At 43.2% G+C, this 17,891-nt stretch overlaps 1 protein-coding gene across 9 annotated transcripts in view; it reads left to right on the top strand.

Annotated features, from left to right (window-relative positions):
- Positions 1 to 17,891, top strand: part of ARHGEF7 (Rho guanine nucleotide exchange factor 7) — a 132,488-nt gene that overhangs the window by 15,314 nt on the left and 99,283 nt on the right. For 8 of the 9 annotated variants that reach the window (XR_010883800.1, XM_067294020.1, XM_067294015.1 and 5 more), the window contains exon 2: positions 316 to 402. Coding sequence is in view for 7 of the 9 variants with exons in the window: in XM_067294020.1 (XP_067150121.1) it covers positions 316 to 402 (87 nt within the window). In the remaining 2 variants the exon portion in view is untranslated. Of the gene's footprint in view, positions 1 to 156; positions 211 to 315; positions 403 to 17,891 lie in introns of those variants that run through there. The other variant, XM_067294068.1, reaches the window with a different exon arrangement.

Below are 17,891 nucleotides of genomic sequence, written 5' to 3' on the forward strand. Positions count from 1 at the left end.
GGTGCCGCGCAGGCTGTGCCGGCCGCCGTGAGCGGCGCCGCCGCCTCCTCGCCTCGCCCTGCCGAGCGGAGCGGAGCGGAGGGGACCGGGGCGGCGCGGCCCTGCATCCCCCTGCCCTCGCACGCCATTTCCTGTGCTCCGTGTTTACTTCCCGGTTCAGCCGCCTTCCCAGGGAGCGCTCGGCGCCGCCGCCTGCGGAGGGAGCGGGAGGTGAGGGCAGCGCCGGCGGGCGGCGCGGTGCGGTGCGGGGAGGAGCGGCGCGGCCGGGGGGCAGCGCAGCGCAGCGAGCCGAGCCCGCCGCCTCTTGTCTTGCAGGTGTACCCGGAGCCGCGCACGGAGGGCGAGTGCCTGAGCAACATTCGCGAGTTCCTGCGGGGCTGCGGCGCCTCCCTCCGCCTGGAGGTGAGTCGGGGCGGCGGCGGAGGGAAGCGGGTGCTGGGGCCGGCGTCGCGGCGGGCGGCGGCGCCGCGCTGCCTTTGTGGCCGGGGCCCTCGGCGGGGCGCGTCGGGCAGCGGCGGCCGGTGGACGGCGGTTGACAAGATGGTGGCAGCCGCCCCTCCCCTGGGTGCGGGCTGCGGGGGGGATCGGTGCCCCCGCGTGGGGCTGCGCCGGTCGCCCGCGGGCCGGCGGCGTGGGCGGCTTCAGCCGGCGCTGCCTCAGCGGCGGCCGCAGCCCAGCCCGGCCCGGCCCGGCCCGGCGAGGGGAGCCCGGTGCGGAGCCGGGCTTGGCCTCGGCTGGCGGCGGTGGTCTGCGCTGCTGGCAGCGTGAATATAAAATTATTCAAAACGAGGACCCGGTTGCACCGTGCCTGAGGGCCGGCAGTGTTCAGAGGGGCCTTTCGCGTGCAGAAGAAAAATCTTCGTACTGTGTTTCTAAAGCTGGTCTGTGAGGGGTGAAAGGGGCGTTAAGCTCTCGTGTTTCCTTTCCTTACCGAGTACTGAGAGGTGCTGCGTTCAGTGCCCTTATCAATAAAGAGCCAGCCGTTGTGGCCAAAAAATGCTGCCAGGACTCGGTTCAGGGGCGTGATTTGTGTGCGGCGTTGTTGCCGTGCAATTAAAAACTTCTCTTTTCTGCTGAAATGGCTTCTTAATAATAAATGTATAATTGTATTCACTTCACTTGCTTCTGAAGTGCTGGATTTGTCTTACAGAAATTAAATTGATAGCAGCCAAATGAAGTACTGTTTAAGGAAAATATGAGATGCTGTTTCCCTTCTTTATGTTATATAAAGACCTAGCAAACTGCCATATTTCCCAAATATCCTTTCTCAGGGTTGTGATTACCTAATCATCTATTCTGAGTATATTTAGCTATAGCAAATATATGCTGATGTCTAACTTACTTGGAGGGGGAAAGAACTGGTGCAGTTAAAAAAAAAAATCCAACTTCTCTGCACTGGAAGGTGAGTGGTATTGTAATTTCAGTTAGAGGCTTTTTTGGGGGTGGAAGAAATAGTTTCTAGTGCTTCTGTAAGTAAATTAGTGTAGTATCGCCTTAATTAGTTGTCAGGTCCTTCCAGTATCTCTGGTCATGCTTGTGATTTTGCCAGGCAATAACAGAATATCATTAAAAAGACTGATTGCTTTCCTGAGGCCCCTAAACAGTGAAGTATCATTAGTGAAATTAATGATACTTACAGGGCTTGCATTTCGTCTTAGGTTCCATCATGGGGAAAGACAGGAATAAAGGTATCTTCTAGCACTGTTCTTCATGAAATAAGATCTTACACCCATATTTGCCTTTCTCTTTTCCCCCTACAAAGCAAATAAAGAACACACCAGGATCTTCTGGGATTTGTTGGGGGGGGGGGGGGGAAAGTTTTAAAAGATTCAGAAACCAGATTCTGGGGTGAGCTTTGCATTATCTCAAGCATTCTACTTTGCCTTACAGCAGCTGGCTTTTGTGGCTGCCTAATGTGTTTTCCATTTATCTTTTGTAGGGCTCTGTTAAATCTTTTTCATGTTCTGGAATTCATGTCTGAAAACTGATCTAAAATCCAAGTAAGAGAGCCATGTATGAGCTGGGAGGACCCTGAAATCTCAATTCGGAAATAAATTCAAGAGTGCAGACATGAAAGCAAAGGGGGAAAAAAAATACCACGGTTTTTCTCCTTTACTCATTCCCTACAATAGGTCTCTCATGGAGGTTGAAGTTTTTTTCAATTATTACAGTCTGGGAATAGTCACACTGTTGCAAAAGCTTCTATTTTGGCCTCTCTTTTGTAGTAGCAGAAAGCTTTTGTGAGCCCTTTTGCTTAGAGTGACGAGAAAGTGAAGAAGAAACAATCAAAAAAGGTATTTTTTTTTGTCTTACTCTCAGAGCCTGAATATTTTTGGGCATAACCAAATTGTTAACCTGGCCTCAGGGGCTTCTCAGCAAGATTGCCGGAAACTCCTTTCCTATGTGGAGGTAACTGGCTGCAGTAGCTTCCAGCTCAGCATGTTAGAACAGGAATTACTCCCAAGCTACCAGAAGAATTGAGAGGCTGGCAGGAAGGGGCGCACAAATGCTTGGGCTTATGGAGCCTGTTGCGTGCGTGTTATGAGCCTTGCTTATGCTTGCATGTTGGCTATTCCCTGTTGTTTTCTCATTATTTTTCCAACCCCCTAGCTGGGTCTAAAGATAAGAGGAATGGCAACCCAGATTCAGCAAGCGAGGAGCTGGCAGGGGCCTCTTGGCCTTCCGCTTATTATGGGCTCTTTCTCCTGTCTCCTTTAGCAAGGTGTGAGTCAGCCCTGATGGAACTCTGCCTTGCTCTCTGTGGGAATTGGGGAGATGCCATAGCTGCTCTGTGCAGCGCCTGTATAATGCTTCCTTACTTGTGGTCAGGTTTAGAAAGAGCAGTTGCTCATTTTGAAGACTGCTCACTGTTTTTTCATTGAGCAAAGAGTGCCTTGGAAAACAGTGAAGGAGTTATCTTCAGAGAAAACAGATTGGATAATGAAGAGTTAATGGTGAGCATCAATATTGGACAAAGTGATGGATGTATGCGTGAAATCCTAAATAGCAGATGCATTGGAATAATACAGCTATCAACGGAAGCTATAGAGTGGTGCAGGGAGATGTGATCTTGTTCTGTGTGTGAATGTGGTGCTTTTCCTAAGCTAAGTAACTGTTCCACAAAGTGGAGGTTTGCATGGTTCTACAAGGAGAGCACTTGAGCGTGGCACTGAGTCTGAGTTATATGTAGTCAGGTCAGGTGGTTCCTCTGTGTATGATTCTGGGAGTGTGGTAAAAACACAATACTGGCTTGGTTAGCCTAGGTTCAGCATTGCACAAATGCTTTTTTGCTTCCAGATCTGAGCTGGTCATGAAAATAGTAGAACCATCTTTTTACGATATTATGTCAGAGCTCCTTGCCTTGCTGGATTCTTTTTGTTCTGTATGGTTCCAGCTTTGGAGCCTTTGTTATGGCATGTTTGAAAAGTTGATAAACTGCCATGGTTAATGGAAAGTTGCACAGCAGTAGATGTTTTCTTTTATGGCATCCTTTTATTAGAGAACATGAAGACTGCTGTCCTCCCATCCTAAAAATAAGAAACAGAGGTGAAGGACTTTGTTGGTTCAGAAGCATTAGATGTCTGAAAGTTGTTCTTATTTTCCTCCTCTCACTTCCCAATAAATCTGAGGAGTTAGAAAGATAACAGATACTCAGAAGGGATATGTCAAATTCTAACTAGAAGGATTGCTATTTCTTAAAGGAAACAGATGGGTCCATTTTTTTTTCCCCACCAGTGCTTTTTTTTGATGTTTAAGTGTTCCAGAGCAAAAAAGCGCTTAATTTGGAGCTCTCAACAATTCTGTGTAAGCTGAAGTTTGGAATGGTAATGCAAAGGAAGCTTCAAGAATTAACACTTGTGGAACAATTTTCTGTTCATTTTTATAAAGATTTCCTATAGACAGATACAAATATTTGAGATCCATCCATACGAAAATGTTCCGAAGACCTCAACCAGGGACTGAATTTGCAACTCCAAAATGGTTTCCCCTGTGGACTCTGTCGGTGTCTGCTTATAATGATTGTAGTTACTCTACTTTGAGGCTTCAGTGCATGTTAAGAATGTCTATCTGGATAGAAGAGACTGTAAAATAGTGCCCTGCATTGTAAATTCACATCTTACTGCTTTTTTTTTTTTTTTTTTTTTAAATGCAGGGCATGTTTGCTGTATGCTACTCTTACTTTTTTTTGCTTTAAAGGCTGTTTTCCCACACAGTGCTAATTAATACAGTTTTATCGTTGGGTAGAAAAGCATCTAAATATACTCTCTCCTAAGAAGAATGACCTATTTATCAGAACAGCTCCCTGGAGAAGGCCTACAATATAATCATTGTATGTGGTGAATTCTGTTCCAGAAGACCATGGTTAAAAATGTATGGTTGATATGGAACTCACTGCTGAAGTGCAGCACTCTCCACAGAAGTCTGGCAGAAGAGACAAGATTCAGAAGATGATGGTCAGATAACGTTTGTTCCTATGTGAGCCCTAATAAATTTGTCTGGAATGATTCTCTTGTACCTGTGTCATGTTACTTCAGATATGTGCTCTTTAAAAGGTCTCTAAGAATGTATGCAGTCTTTCCTCATCATTTGACCAGAGCTACTTGATAGCTTGCAGGACCAAAAAGAAGCACTGAAGAAATCTGTCTTGTTCAACAGCAGAGAATTCTTTTGGGGAGCAGTTAAATGCAGGGTTAATGAAAGAAGAAAACTCCAGAATAGTGTCAGTTGTCTAGAGGACAGAACACTTACATACATCCTGCGAACAGTAACTTCAGTCTGACTTGATCAGATTCTATGAGTAATATCTTGCAGCAGTGCTGTCTTTTATCAAAGACTAGATTATTGCCTGATCAGCTCAACTGCAAATATCTAATGCTATCAGGTTATATTTTGTATTTTTGACTGTTATACTGGTGGGAGAGAGACATTCTAGGGCAGCAACTGGCTAATGGAAAAAGATAGGCAAGCCATAGATTTCAGAGCCTTTTCTGTGCCTGTCAAAGACCTACTTGCCTGTGGGATTCAACATTGTCTTATTATTACAGAGAAAACAATGCCAAAACTAGGATTTTATTTTTACAGTAAATTAATGGAAGAAGAAATAAAGTAAACCTAACAGTCTTGTGCTGTCCAAGAAGGTCCTGTGTTTGGTTATTAGTTTCCACTGGTAAATTCCTTCTACAAGAAGGATTTGCCCTTAAGGTTCAGAACACTGCATGCAAATTTGGGGAATGAATTCTGGAGAGCTATAGATTATATCAAGATATTCAGATGTGTTTATAATACAGCTCTAGCCTGGGGGAGAAAGTTTGTAAGGGGAAACAATGTCATTCTGTTAGACCAGCTAATCTTCTGGGAGCAAGCTTGCTTGTCTCTGTCTCCTTCCCTCACCCACCCCAGCCATATCAGTTGATCTAATAGTGCTGCTGCTTTTCCTTACAAACGTCATCTTGCATATTTCCTTTGTAGGATTGTAGCCATAGTGATCTACCACTGTGGCCTTGAAAGGATATTCTCCGCAAGTTGGGTTTTGAAGATCCTGCTTGTATAAGGAAGGTGGAGAGCTAAGCTGTTAGCATGGATGGACTTAGCTGACAGCTGCTAGTTAAGAATTAGGAGTGGCTAGGATTCTAGTATTGAAGAGCTTTAGGCCAATGTTTTGAAGATATGATAGAAATTTAATCACACATCCACACTTTTATGCCTTGTTCAGACCATGGTCTTATTCTGACAGTGTGTTGTTTTTTTTTTGTTGTTGTTGTTGTTGTTTTAGGTTTGCTCCTTGGTTTTATTCCAGTGGAATGTTTCTTTCACATAGAATGTGTGCTGCCAAATGCCTTGGCTGAACACCTTTCTGATGCTTTATCATAAACATCTTTCAGAATTTCTACTTTTTAAAGTTGCCATCTACTACTACCATCTACTACTACCATCTACTACTTACAAACCACACATTAGAAAACTTGCTTGGGAGCCTGAGATCTTATTGGTAAATATTTGAAAGGGAATATTGTGCAAAGAATTTATACATCTTTAATAAAAGATTAATGTTGGGAGAGAGAATACAAAGGTTGCTTGCTCACTTGCACTGTTCTCTGGACCTGTCAGAGGAGTTCTTGCTTTCTAGTTTCTTAAACCTTCTGCTGCCTTGCAGCTCTTTGGTGTGAAGTTCAATGGGCAAGGGATTTTTTATTAAAGATGTGTAAATTCTTTGTACAATTTTTATTTCTTTATTAAAAGAGAAAAATTTAAAGATGGAAAAGATTAAAATTTTTCTCTTTTACTGAAGATACAAGTCCAGATACTATATTCCCCCATCCATTTCTGTCTCCTTCCTGATGGGTTAATCTAAGAGTTCTGAAAATAAATGTTGCATGCAATTCTCTCTGGTCTTCTCTTTCTAGTCTGTTTTGCCCATCATAAATGATAGTGAAGCACAGCCTGGCTTGAGTGATTGGAAGGCTTATGTTAGTACATTTTGGAATAACGAAGATAGAAAGATCGTATTACTTGACTATTTACATTAATTTTTACAGAATGGCTTCCTTTTACATGGTGTGAAAGATTCTTACACTGTGCAAATAAGAAATCTAGGTCTGTGATTGTGTTTCATGCTTTTACCAATTCTTTAAATTCTTGTTGAGGAGAAGGCCTTGAATGTTATCTTGTCATGGGTGTCTCACAAATAGCACAGTGGAAATTATTTATTTATTTATTTTTGAAGGTTGGCTCTATTCCTTATCCAGGTTACCATGCATGCCTGGTGTCATGGTGTCGCGGATGAGTGGAGTAACGCACTTCACTCATAAGAGAGAAGCAGCACTATGTTTATTGTGGTATGATAGTGACTTAACAAAGTTCAGTCGTAAATAAGAATGATTTAATGAGGTTCGATTGGCAAGGTTCACTCGGTTGTTTAGTGCATGGAGGACAGGGTCAGATGCAAGTGCAAAGGAGACCCTCCTGTTGAGTCACGAGGTTCAGAATGGATCCCCTTGCTTTCCAAACTCCTGCGAGGAGTCTGACTGTGGCTGGATCCGATCCTAGTCTCAGACTTGGTCAATGGTTTATGTCTAAGGGATTATGTGCACAATCAATCAGAGATATAAATTTTTTTTGTGAAGTTCGCAAAGTTTCAGCATGCTATTAATCATTTACCGAGGATCTGTCACGAGTAAGGAATCTCTCAGCCTCGAGGAGTAACCTTGAGAGGTGTCCCTGCTCAAAAGGAGGTTCTGTAGTGTAGCCCACTGCCATGCAGGAGAGCTCAAGGGGCTCTGGGCTGCCCCCTCTTTACGCGGGGGGGGGAGATGATTGACTCATAGTCATATTTGCATGCTAGATGGGTCTTAGTTGGTGCATGCTCAATTAGCCCCTGTCTACGTGCTGTTTACAGGGAGGTCAGGTTGAGGGGTAGAGAGCACACCATCACACATGGTAGCCGAGGAGGTGACATGTGGAGAGGCAGGAAAATACCATGTTGGACAGGGAGGAGTGGTAGTTTCATAAGCTGTTATTGCTTTATCTTGTAAAACCACTTGTAAAACAAGGAAGTGCATGATAGCATTTCAGATCCTAACACTGTTCCCTGCTCACTTAAAACTTCCTTCTCTTCCAAAGAGAATTTACTCTTTGTGGTTCTGTCAAACTTGTTGCATCACCAGTAGTGTTTTGTTGTGCTATCACTTCTAAACTGAGTCTACTGGCTTTCATTAAAGAGGAGGAATGATTCTCCTCATTGGTGTACATGATCGAAAGCACCTGATACTGCATAATGTTAAAAAGACTGAAAAAATTAAACCGTTCCTTAAAAAAAAGATAACAGAATTATTTTTGCACTATGTGCCTTCGTAAGGAGTACTGTAACAAGAATGGTTGGGGAATGTGCTAGGATTTTTGGCTACTGAAGGGCTCACTTTAATATTTCCTGAGTAAAAAATTATTCAGAAGTTTTGAATTGGATCATAAATATTTTCATGCCTGCTAATTCTTTTGTATTGCACACTGACATAGCACTTCAAACAGAAAAATGCTTAGCTAGTTTGTGTGTGTGTGTGTGTGCATGTGTGTACATGTATCTACAGACCTGGTATGACATGGTGAATCTGCCAAAGGTGTAGAGTCATTCATCTTCACTGCGTGGACTGTAGATCTGACTGCGTACGTGGGGTGAGTCTGGGGTGTCAAAATACATTCAGAATGTTTCAGTCGTGCATTGGTGAACAGTACATACAAGGAAACCTACGGTGATACACTGGACTTCTTCACTGTAAATATTATCTGGTACAGATCTGTTCAGAGTAGTTTTGCAACTGCTGAAGCAGTTGCTCTGTGATTTGGGAGAGGTCTCTGCAACTGCTTCGTTTGTGGTGTTTGTTTTATTCTTAAGATCCAAATAAAACCTTGTCTAGCAATTAAGAAGTGTATTGCACTGTTAATCTAGAATGCATGGAAGATTTTAGCATTGTATAATCTTATGCTCAAATATAGCAAATTGTTTTCACAAAAAGGGCTCAGCGCTTCCTTTGATAGAAGAGGAGCTAATCATGTGAGGGAGAAGTATAGAGGCTAATAACGCTACTAACATCAGGAGAAAAGGGTGAGAGCTGGAGGGGAGGAGGTTTTTGGGCAGAGCTTCGAAGTCTCCCAGGGAGAGGATACAAAGGTTGCTTGCTGAGTTGCGCTGTTCTCCTGACCTGTCAGAGGAGTTTTTGCTTTCTAGTTTCTTCAGCCTTCTTCTGCCTTGCAGCTCTCGGGTGTGAAGTTCAGTGGAGCAGGCCTTGCCCGCTGGTTTTCTGAAGTGTGAGAGCGGTAGATTGGGGGCAGGACCAGAGGGCACTGTGGGCAGAGGGACCTCCCTCTTCCGATTTGCCCTGGACAGTGAGAAAGCTCTGCTGGAGTGGGAACTGCAGGTGCAAGGGAAGCTCTCAGGGGAGAGGTGAACTGCTCTGTCTTTCTCGGCAAGAGACCTGCAGCAGGTGTGTTACCTCGGGTGGTGGGAAAGGAGTAGGCAGATGGCAGCAGGCAGTATTGCGCCTGCTGTGAGATGAGCACGGAGCAGTGAAGTGTGTTTCGCTAGGCAGTTCTGCACGCATGTCAGAGCCTGCCTGCCTTTCTTCCTTCACAGAGAATGGTTATGGCCATGGTGGTTGCTGTTGTGGTTTTTGAAAATGACTTCTGAAGTTTACTCAGACTTTTATTTTTCTTTTCTGTTAAATACTCTTGAAGACTTAAAAGAAACTTTTACATGGCAAATGTACTGAAAATAGAAATGCAGTTAAAGCTTGCTCTCTCTAACCACACATATACTTAATGCAATTACCTTGTTATTAGGTGACAGCTAAATTTCCCAAGCCTATGTATGTATGACAGAGTGAGGACAAAAAATCTACTTCCATATAGAGTATTAGAGATAGTGGTATTCTGTGCAAAGAAAATGTGTATGCTTGCAGATCTAATGAGGACACAACATTGTATGTTTTTAAGGTATGCTTTTGGACTATAGAACGATCAATAAGGTCCTGATTGTTGTAGTTCATTCTGCAGTATAGCAAGTGGCAGTGCTTGGACTCCATGGGAACTTGGGAAATTTTTTCCTCTTGTGACAGCAACAGCTATGTTATATCTTTTTTGCAAGGGAAGAATTCTAGCAGAACAGTTACTATGAAGGTTACATAAGATCAAGACTATGCAGAAGCAAGTTCAGCTCCACAAAGCAGGCTGCTGCTTTTGCTCGTTTACTGTGATCTCAGCAGATTCTTCTTTTGTGTTCATTTTTGACTTAAAAGTCAACACAAACCACTTCAGTACTGTGAAAATGATGCAATATCAAGTCTAGTTCTTGTATGACCTACTCTGATTTCTTAAATGCTTCTAGCTTTGCAACTGTTCCTGGTTTCTGCTTGCAGGCAGATATCTTGGCATGTGTGGGAAAGGTGATGTGCACTCTATTGTGGAGAGATGGTTTCACAGGCTTGATTTCTAGAAGATGGTTTTGATGAGGGGAAAGAAGCACCTTGCTCACTTGCTCTAATTGAAAGGAAGAGGCATGTTTAGTGTATGGTGGTGATTCTTTTTTTTCCTTAAGGGGAGTTAGTCTCACCTTACTGTGTTCAGCTGAATGTCCAGGTACCTCTAGCTCTTGCATGTTTCAGCTTGAGACCTCTATTTCGTTGTAGTTAACTGTATTTAGACATTTCACCAGATGCTGGGCTGGTCATGTCAGTATTATTAAGAGCTGGAACAAGGAGTCTGCATGTGTGAGAAGCATAATAAAGGTTTTTTTGACATTGCTAGCTTTTTCCAGATCTTTACAGCTTTAAGGAAATACTAAAGGATTCTAAGTAATAGGAAAAATTGTAGCACTGAAAACCTCAGACTAATTACTGAAGACGAGCTGTCTTCAGCCATGTTTCTTCAATCCATCTCCTCACCTGTATCAAAAAGTAAGCAGATCTAGTTGGCCGGGTGACTTGAAGGTGGCTGGGGAAGGGAAACTCGGCTGTGTAGGAAGATCACGTGATATTTCAGTAGGTGGCAGCCTCCTCTCTGGATCTGTGCAGAGGCAGCTGTGCAGCCTGGTGTCAGAGGGTGGGAGAGAGGAAGAAGGAGGCAGCAGTGTCCTTCTGTCCCTACCATCTGGTGGGCCAAGCATACAGACAGGATTGTGAGCACTGCCACATAAAAAGAAAGGGGGAGGGATCTCTCCTTGGGCACGGGTGGTCTTTCTAAACCAGGTGCTAAGGTAATTGTGTTTCATTGTGTTTTGCTGGCTGCCTTGGCTTCAGGGAAGTGGGGAGGGTCTGTTTGGGCAGCCCAGCAGCCGTCCTATTTTTCATCTGCATGGCTGAGCTCCTGAGGTGCTGCAGCCCTGGAAGGGGAAGAGTGTGTGGGCTGGTGCGTTGCTGCTGGGGAGGGAGTGAGGGGTTCATGGTGTAAGCTGTGTTTCCTGGAGAGGCTGGGCTGAAGACTGGTACTTAGCAGATGAAAATCTGATCACTGAACCATTCTTCTGCGTTAAACTTCAGCTGAAGTCTAAAAAAACTTTCAGGTTTTTGACTGTTGTATGTTTTGTGCAGCACAGAGTGTTGCTGTATTTCATCATTGAGTTGGCTGTGCTTCTTTGAATGGAGTAGAGTATTTAGAAACAATTAGCTAGCAGTTGCTTTTGAGTCCAATTTAGAAACAAAACACTAAAACCTGAGCCAAGCCTCTGCTCCAATACAAATCCTTAGTGTTACTTGCTTCACCAGCCCTATGCAAGGTAGAATGTAATAGAGGAACTGAAATAATAAAGGAAAAACCAGAAGAAGAACAATACTATCAAATATGTCCATTACTAGCTGCTACTTTCTGTTTGTGAAGGGACCCTTCACAAATCTTACCGTGGTAGGGTTGAGTGTTTTTTTTTCCCCCTCACTATCTTATTTCCTGTCCACTCCCTCTCACTGATTTTCCTAAAGGAGAGAGGTATTAGAGTCATTATCAGAGAGGGGACTGGGGTGGTGTGTGGGAATGTGGTGATGAGATGCTTAGCAATTTATATATATATATATATATATTAAATATGCTGTGAAATTGTTACCTGATCAAGTCTTCTCCATCTGATGTCCACTCTTGCTTCACAGGATCCCTTAGGTTGCATTATGTGATCATTTTAGGGAAGCATTACCTGGAAGTGTCAGCAAAAGTAGTAAGACCTGTCCTTCTCTTGGGCTGGAGTAGGTGCTGCTGGTGCAAAACAAACTAGTGCCCTACTTCTAATTAAATTATCCCTTCCTTCTTCCCCTTTCTACTACCTCCCAAAAAAGAAGGGGGAAGTGTCTTTCTTTCAGTGGCGTTTGTAGTTTGCAGCATTGGAGAAATTAGATTTAACAGTTGTCAATTTTTAGGGTGACTTAAGCATGCTCAGATTTTTCCAGCCAGGAATCTAGCTTCTTTACTGAAGGTGCTACCACTGCTTTTTTCTTTTTTCCATCCAGTTCCTCTCTGAAAATTTTTAAGGACAGGCTCCAGCTGTGCCAAGGCAGAGCTTGAATGTTGGTCAGAATGCTCTCCCATCACCTACCAATCTAGCAGCGACTGGCACAAGGGAGCAGAGCTTGGAGTGGCTCTGTGTGTAGCTGCATGCTAGGCAGCTTCCTCTGAAGATAGAAGAGCAAGGTTGAATTGAAATAGTGCAAAAATACTTAGTAGTGAGATTATTGGTGGTTCAGTGTAACATGAACTGATGGTGATTTTACGTGAAAGGAAGTGAGCCAATCTAGCAGGTCACTGCTGCCAAAAGAGGAGGTCTGCCCCCCGCCTTCTCCCTTCTCCTCTCTCCTCTGACCGTTTTATCTTGTGCTAGTTTGGATGTGTGTTGAATAGCTTCTGGAGCCAATTGACTCAGTAAATCCACAGAAATCCAACCTATTTAAAGATAAAACAAAAAAATCCACCCAAACCTGCTACTTCTGGGATAGTGAGCCAGATTGCCTCAGTCCAGTGTCTGAGTGCCAGGTTTGGTGCAAGGGAGGAATTAGGGACGCCTGTTAGTAGCAGGACTGCCCATCTCAGCAGTTGTCTGGATGCAATTTGAAATCCTGCTCTAATTTTATGAACAACAAAAAAAGATTTTTTTTCCTAATCCTGTTGATGGGCAAGCATCGGTCTGCATAAGCAGGAGGTTGGGATGGTCTGGGAGAGGGAGGGAGTGCGCTATGCTGTGACAGCACCCTGGTTAGATTAGTGTCAGCTGCCATGGAAACACCCCCCTAGGCAGGCACCAACCAACTCAGTGTCTGACTTTTCCTTACAGCTCTGGGAGCCAGCGTGTACTGCCTGAATATTATTTTTACTTCATCTAGATGAATTTTGCCTCTGTGTTTCATGCTTATTTCTGGTGAAGAATGAGCAGAAACACCCCTTCCTTTATGTGTGGATGAACTGCCAGGCTTGCAGTTCACTGTTCACTGCTTGCCCCCCATCTCCAGTGGGTTAGGTTTTTCGGCCTGTGTGACCTCCTGAACTGGATCCCAGTGGGTCAGTTGAGTGGCTGTGGCACAAAGGACGCAGCAGAGGAGGGACTGGAGCAGGATCTTCTCTTTTGGTGGCAGTTAGCTTTCTGCGTTGCTTAGCTATGTGATAGATAGCACTTAGCGTTTGGTAATGCTAGTTTGAGGTATTGCTGCTGCTCGTTCCTCCTTAAATATGCTGCCTCTTTACTTGTGCCAGCACAAATGTTTGTGGGCCCCATTTGTGAAACAACAGGGAAACCACCCCAACCTAAAATAAATAAAACTTGACCAACTTACTTTTCAGCTCTTCTACTTACTTACTTTTCGGTCTCTTCCACAAATGTTTTCAGTTCAGTCAGTCAGACAGCATAAAGCAAAGAGACTGGAAATTGGGAGAGGGGAAAGAATTCATTCCCCCTCTGCCCCCTCACCCCAACTTGTTCACTCAATTAGTGAATAAAAATGGGATTTGAGGAAAGGACAGCTCCTAATTCTAAAAACTTCTCACAAGCAGTGCCTAGAAGCAGTTTGGTTCAAATCAGTAGACAAATATTTCTTCCTTTGTTTATTAAATAACTGGTTTTACATGCAAAATGTGTTGAGACTTGTCCTTTTTCTTGCGTAGTCTGTATGTTTCTGCTACGTAGAGTGCCTTTAAAAATGTGCGCTTAACTGATTTCCATGTTCCATCTAAAAGCAGTCTCAGTGCAAAAAACCCAAGGTAGGCAAAGTCTTCTGTCACTTGTTCAGATTCTTTGTTCTCATGTATGTTAGACTATTTAAGTGTACAGGGATGCTGTAAACTCCCACTTAGCTATTTGATTATGAGCTTTTGGCAAAGATTGATACTCAATGTTTAGGAAAGTGCTTGAATACATATATGAAACAGGATATTAATCTATTCTAATCTAACCATTATTAGAATAGGCCATTTAAATCCATTCGCCCTGCAGGCTTGTTAGCAGAGTAAAGTAAATTACAAGAAAATGCGTTTTCACACCCTTTGCCTCAGGCCAGTTCTTCACCCGGTGTCGGGTGTCGCATGAACGAATGTTTTACAAAAGATAACTTTAATGTATAAATAGAGCTAAGGCATTTTAGGTACTTGGCAGTGAAACTGAAAGAGCAATTCTTCATTGTTAAGGTACAAAGTTGTTGTAATTAGCTGACTTTGATACTGTAAACTGCTGATAGTTAAATTGACCACATCTAGGTATTATTTATGGCCGAAGTTAATTAGCTGGCAAAGAGGGCTCTGCTGTTTTGAAGGTGCCTGTCAGCTTGCTGATTTCTCTCCTGCCTGTACTTGCTTATGAAGATGGTTTATCTTCTAATTTTTTGTTAATCTTCTTGCTAGAAGTGAGCATCTCATTTTCAACTGTCAGTATATATCATTCAGGATTAAATGAATGATTGCGATCTTATTTGTAACTGTTGTCAGCGAATGAAAAAAAACCACTGATGTGCCTTTAGAGCAGTCCAAAACTGTTGGATTTCAGGAAAGGATTCTTTGAGACAGAAATGAGAGTTGTTTAAAAATGCAAATGCTGCAGTCTACTTTTTCTAACCAGGACACTCAAGAGCATGTAGTTTGGGCTTATCTTGCACAGATGTAAATAAATCAGTTTTTCTGTTAGCTAGCTTAAAAATAGATAAGTGGGATACTTATCCTTGTTAGTATTATGCAAGTGTTTTAGAATCAGAATTACCATATACTAATTTCTGCACAGCAGACTTTCTTCAACTCCACTTTTTGACCAAACAAAAATTGTTATGCTAAAACCAAAAAGGCTGTTTGGGCTCCCTGTATATGTGCAGTGTGATAATATGTAATTGCTCAGAGTTCTCCGTAGGAACCTTGCCTGGTGTCAGTTGGAAAGCGGTTCGGTACTCTTTCCCTTGTTCATTATATGGTCTCATACTTTTATTGGATATGATTTCAGTTTTCACTTGAAGACATAATTATTAATTTTTGCATGGGTATTCTGTGGTTCTTTCCACAATAGTATCAAATATTCACAAGCATTAACTATTTATTTCTTAAGACTATTTATGAAGGGTTGGCATTATCCCTATTTTACAGTGCACTGAGCTTCAGGCCAGAGTATCTGTTAGTCTGATACAGCTCATGTAGACCTCAATTGCAGCTGTGAGTGCTGAACATACTGCAAAACAGACTGAAGTCTGTCTGTGGTCCCAGGATAGCTTAAACCAATTGCTGCAGTGTAGCAGCAGCCACTTGTGCTGTTGGTTGCATATTTCTTGCCCTTTCCTGTTTTGGCACAGGTGCTCAGCAGACTCAGTGAGGTGGTGTTGGGCTGGTAGAGCTAACCCTACTGATTCTTTCTGTTTTCCACTGAACTGCCTCATTGTAGGGTCAGAAGAGAGCCAGGCCTGGCACAAAGAAGGGAAGGGATAGTTGCAGTGTTGCCTTAAATTGATTTGAACTCTTGCAGAACTGCAGCCTTGATTTCTGAACAGCTAAGGATACAAGCAATTGATAAATGCAGATGAAATGACATGGCTGTGGTATAGGAACATTGTGACAGAGAGGTAGAGGGAATCCAGTTCTGCACTGTAGCAGTTAGCTAGCTTCACTCTGAGACATGCAGTTTGCTGGCTCCTTACCACGCCTTCCAAATTCTGTAGTAAACATGGGCATATGAAGGAGCAAGTTTTGTGAGCTTTTGGCTCAGTGGCACTGCTAGTTCAGAGTACCTGCCCACCACTGCACCAGCCCCCTGTTTTTTGCAAATATAGTTCTTTTTGGAGCTAAATGGCAAACTTGAACCCTTTTTTTGAAATTGTTTTTAATCCAGGTAAGTGAAATGACTTGCTTCTCTGAGTGACCCTCAGAGAACTTGGAGGATAGGAGACCATGCTGATTGGGAGAGGCTTGGGGCGTGGGAGCTCCATGAGCAAGTACTGATGCTAAAGCCAGCGCTTCAGGAAAATGGCCTTATAGGCAAATCTCTGACTGATCCCTTGACGAGTCTTCTCCTAGGCACTGAATGGGACAGAGATCTTGAGGGAAACACTGGTGAGTGATTATTGTATAGTGCATATGCAGATCACCTTTAGGAGATTTTGTAGATTTAAAAAATGCTCCCTCTGACAGCACATTGACGTGATGCATGGGAGTGGAACTGCCAGCTCTTCTCAGCCTCTCTACCTGACCTGATAGCATATCTGCTAGTGGTGTTAAGGTTACCATTCCTTGTTTGTACTGGGCTGAGAAGAGATAGACACATGCTCAACTACTGTGTTTTGTAAGTATTTGTTGATAGCAGGGGAATGGTGCGACTTGGCTTCTATGCCAAGCTCTTGACAATTGCTTTGATTTCTCTCCTCTCATTCTCCCTTCTTGTCGGGTCTGTTTTCCCTCTTCTCCAGGGATTTTCAGTCCTGATCTTCCCTTCTACACCTTCTGCCAAGCTGTTTGCCATGCTGTTTGATCTCTTTATCATTTCTAGAAAGACATTTCTCCTGCCTAACTTCAGCTGTCTAACAGTGATTTCCCAGGTCCTGAGACAAGTGAGTCAATGTAACTAACTCCTCACGGCTGCTCAAAGGGGAAGGTTCTTCTCCATCTGCTCCTGCTGCTTACTGTAGACTAGATCTGGTGCTGGTCAGGTCCCTAAATCAGCAGAGAACTACCCCAGCAAAAAGCTGGATTGCCTGTTAGTTTTGATCTGATTAAGTTGCTTGGAGTGAAGGGGGTGATGAGCTCAAAAACTTGCAAAGGAGAGGGTACAACTTTATAGCTGAGAGAGTATTTGAGGAGGGGTGGGATTTCCCCAAGGCTGCAGTTCTCCATAACATCTACATCTTCCTCTGTACCCTTGCTTTCAGCTGTCTCTGTCTCATGCAGCTTAAGTTAGTCATGGAGGCTGCCTTTTATAGTCAATGAAAGAGGCCTCACCAGAGGATGACCTGTGGTGTATGGGATGCGTCACCCTCTGGGGTACAAAGGCAGGCAACATAGACCCAGATATCTGAAAATCAGTTTCGTAAAATTAGATGAATGATAGTCTTGGCTATGTCGTTCTTCTGCCCCCTGGCTCCTCTGTTGTAGATCTAACTTTCGTTTCCCAGCGTTTGAATTGGACAGCTGCTTTCTCTTAAAGGCTCCCTCTTTTGGTGTTAGTGTCTGAACTGCATCAAAACTGCAGTTTCAGGGGAAGTTCTGCTCAGCCCTGTGTAGCTGGAATCCTCTGGGAGTCTATGACAAGACTAGTCTTTCTTAAGCATGTCTATAGACCAGTTTAAAACACAGCAAAACCAAGAGTCTGGTTAAAATTGGGTGGCTTTTTTTTAGGGGACAATTTCTAGTGTGTTTTGGAAAGAAATTTTGACAGAGAGGGAAGAGAGCCTTTTAAAAATTTACTTCCAATGCAAGGAGAGCTGAAGTGTTTCGAAGAGTGGAGTTTCCAAAGTTAAATTCTAGCAAACATACTATTTCCTTGTTTTCATTTTTGGTGATGGCAGAATAGGAAAGTTCCATTCAAAATACTAATGAATGTAATAAAGTAAAGCATGAGGCAGATGCACTGCATGAAAAATACTAGTTCAAATATCTGAAGTTTAGGAAAGTTTAAGATAAGAGAAAATAAAAGGTTAAATAATGGGAAGTGTCTGTATTGACAGAGGCTAATAGCCTTGTTACTGTTTGCCACATTTGAGCAGAAATGGCAGGATTTTGCTCCCTTATGTGGTGCATGTGTTTTGAAGATTAAATCTTTCTCTTGCCCAGTAAACACGCAAGCTGACCTCAAGTCAGACTTGCACTGGATGAAGCTTTGCTATGATTGTTCAATCATTGGTACCAGATCTGTGCTCCCAGCAGTACAAAATTGACCCAGATCAGCCGTATGCATTTGTTAAAGTAACCAA

Source organism: Apteryx mantelli, chromosome 1 (genome assembly GCF_036417845.1).
Source record: "Apteryx mantelli isolate bAptMan1 chromosome 1, bAptMan1.hap1, whole genome shotgun sequence".
NCBI classification, from domain to species: domain Eukaryota; kingdom Metazoa; phylum Chordata; class Aves; order Apterygiformes; family Apterygidae; genus Apteryx; species Apteryx mantelli.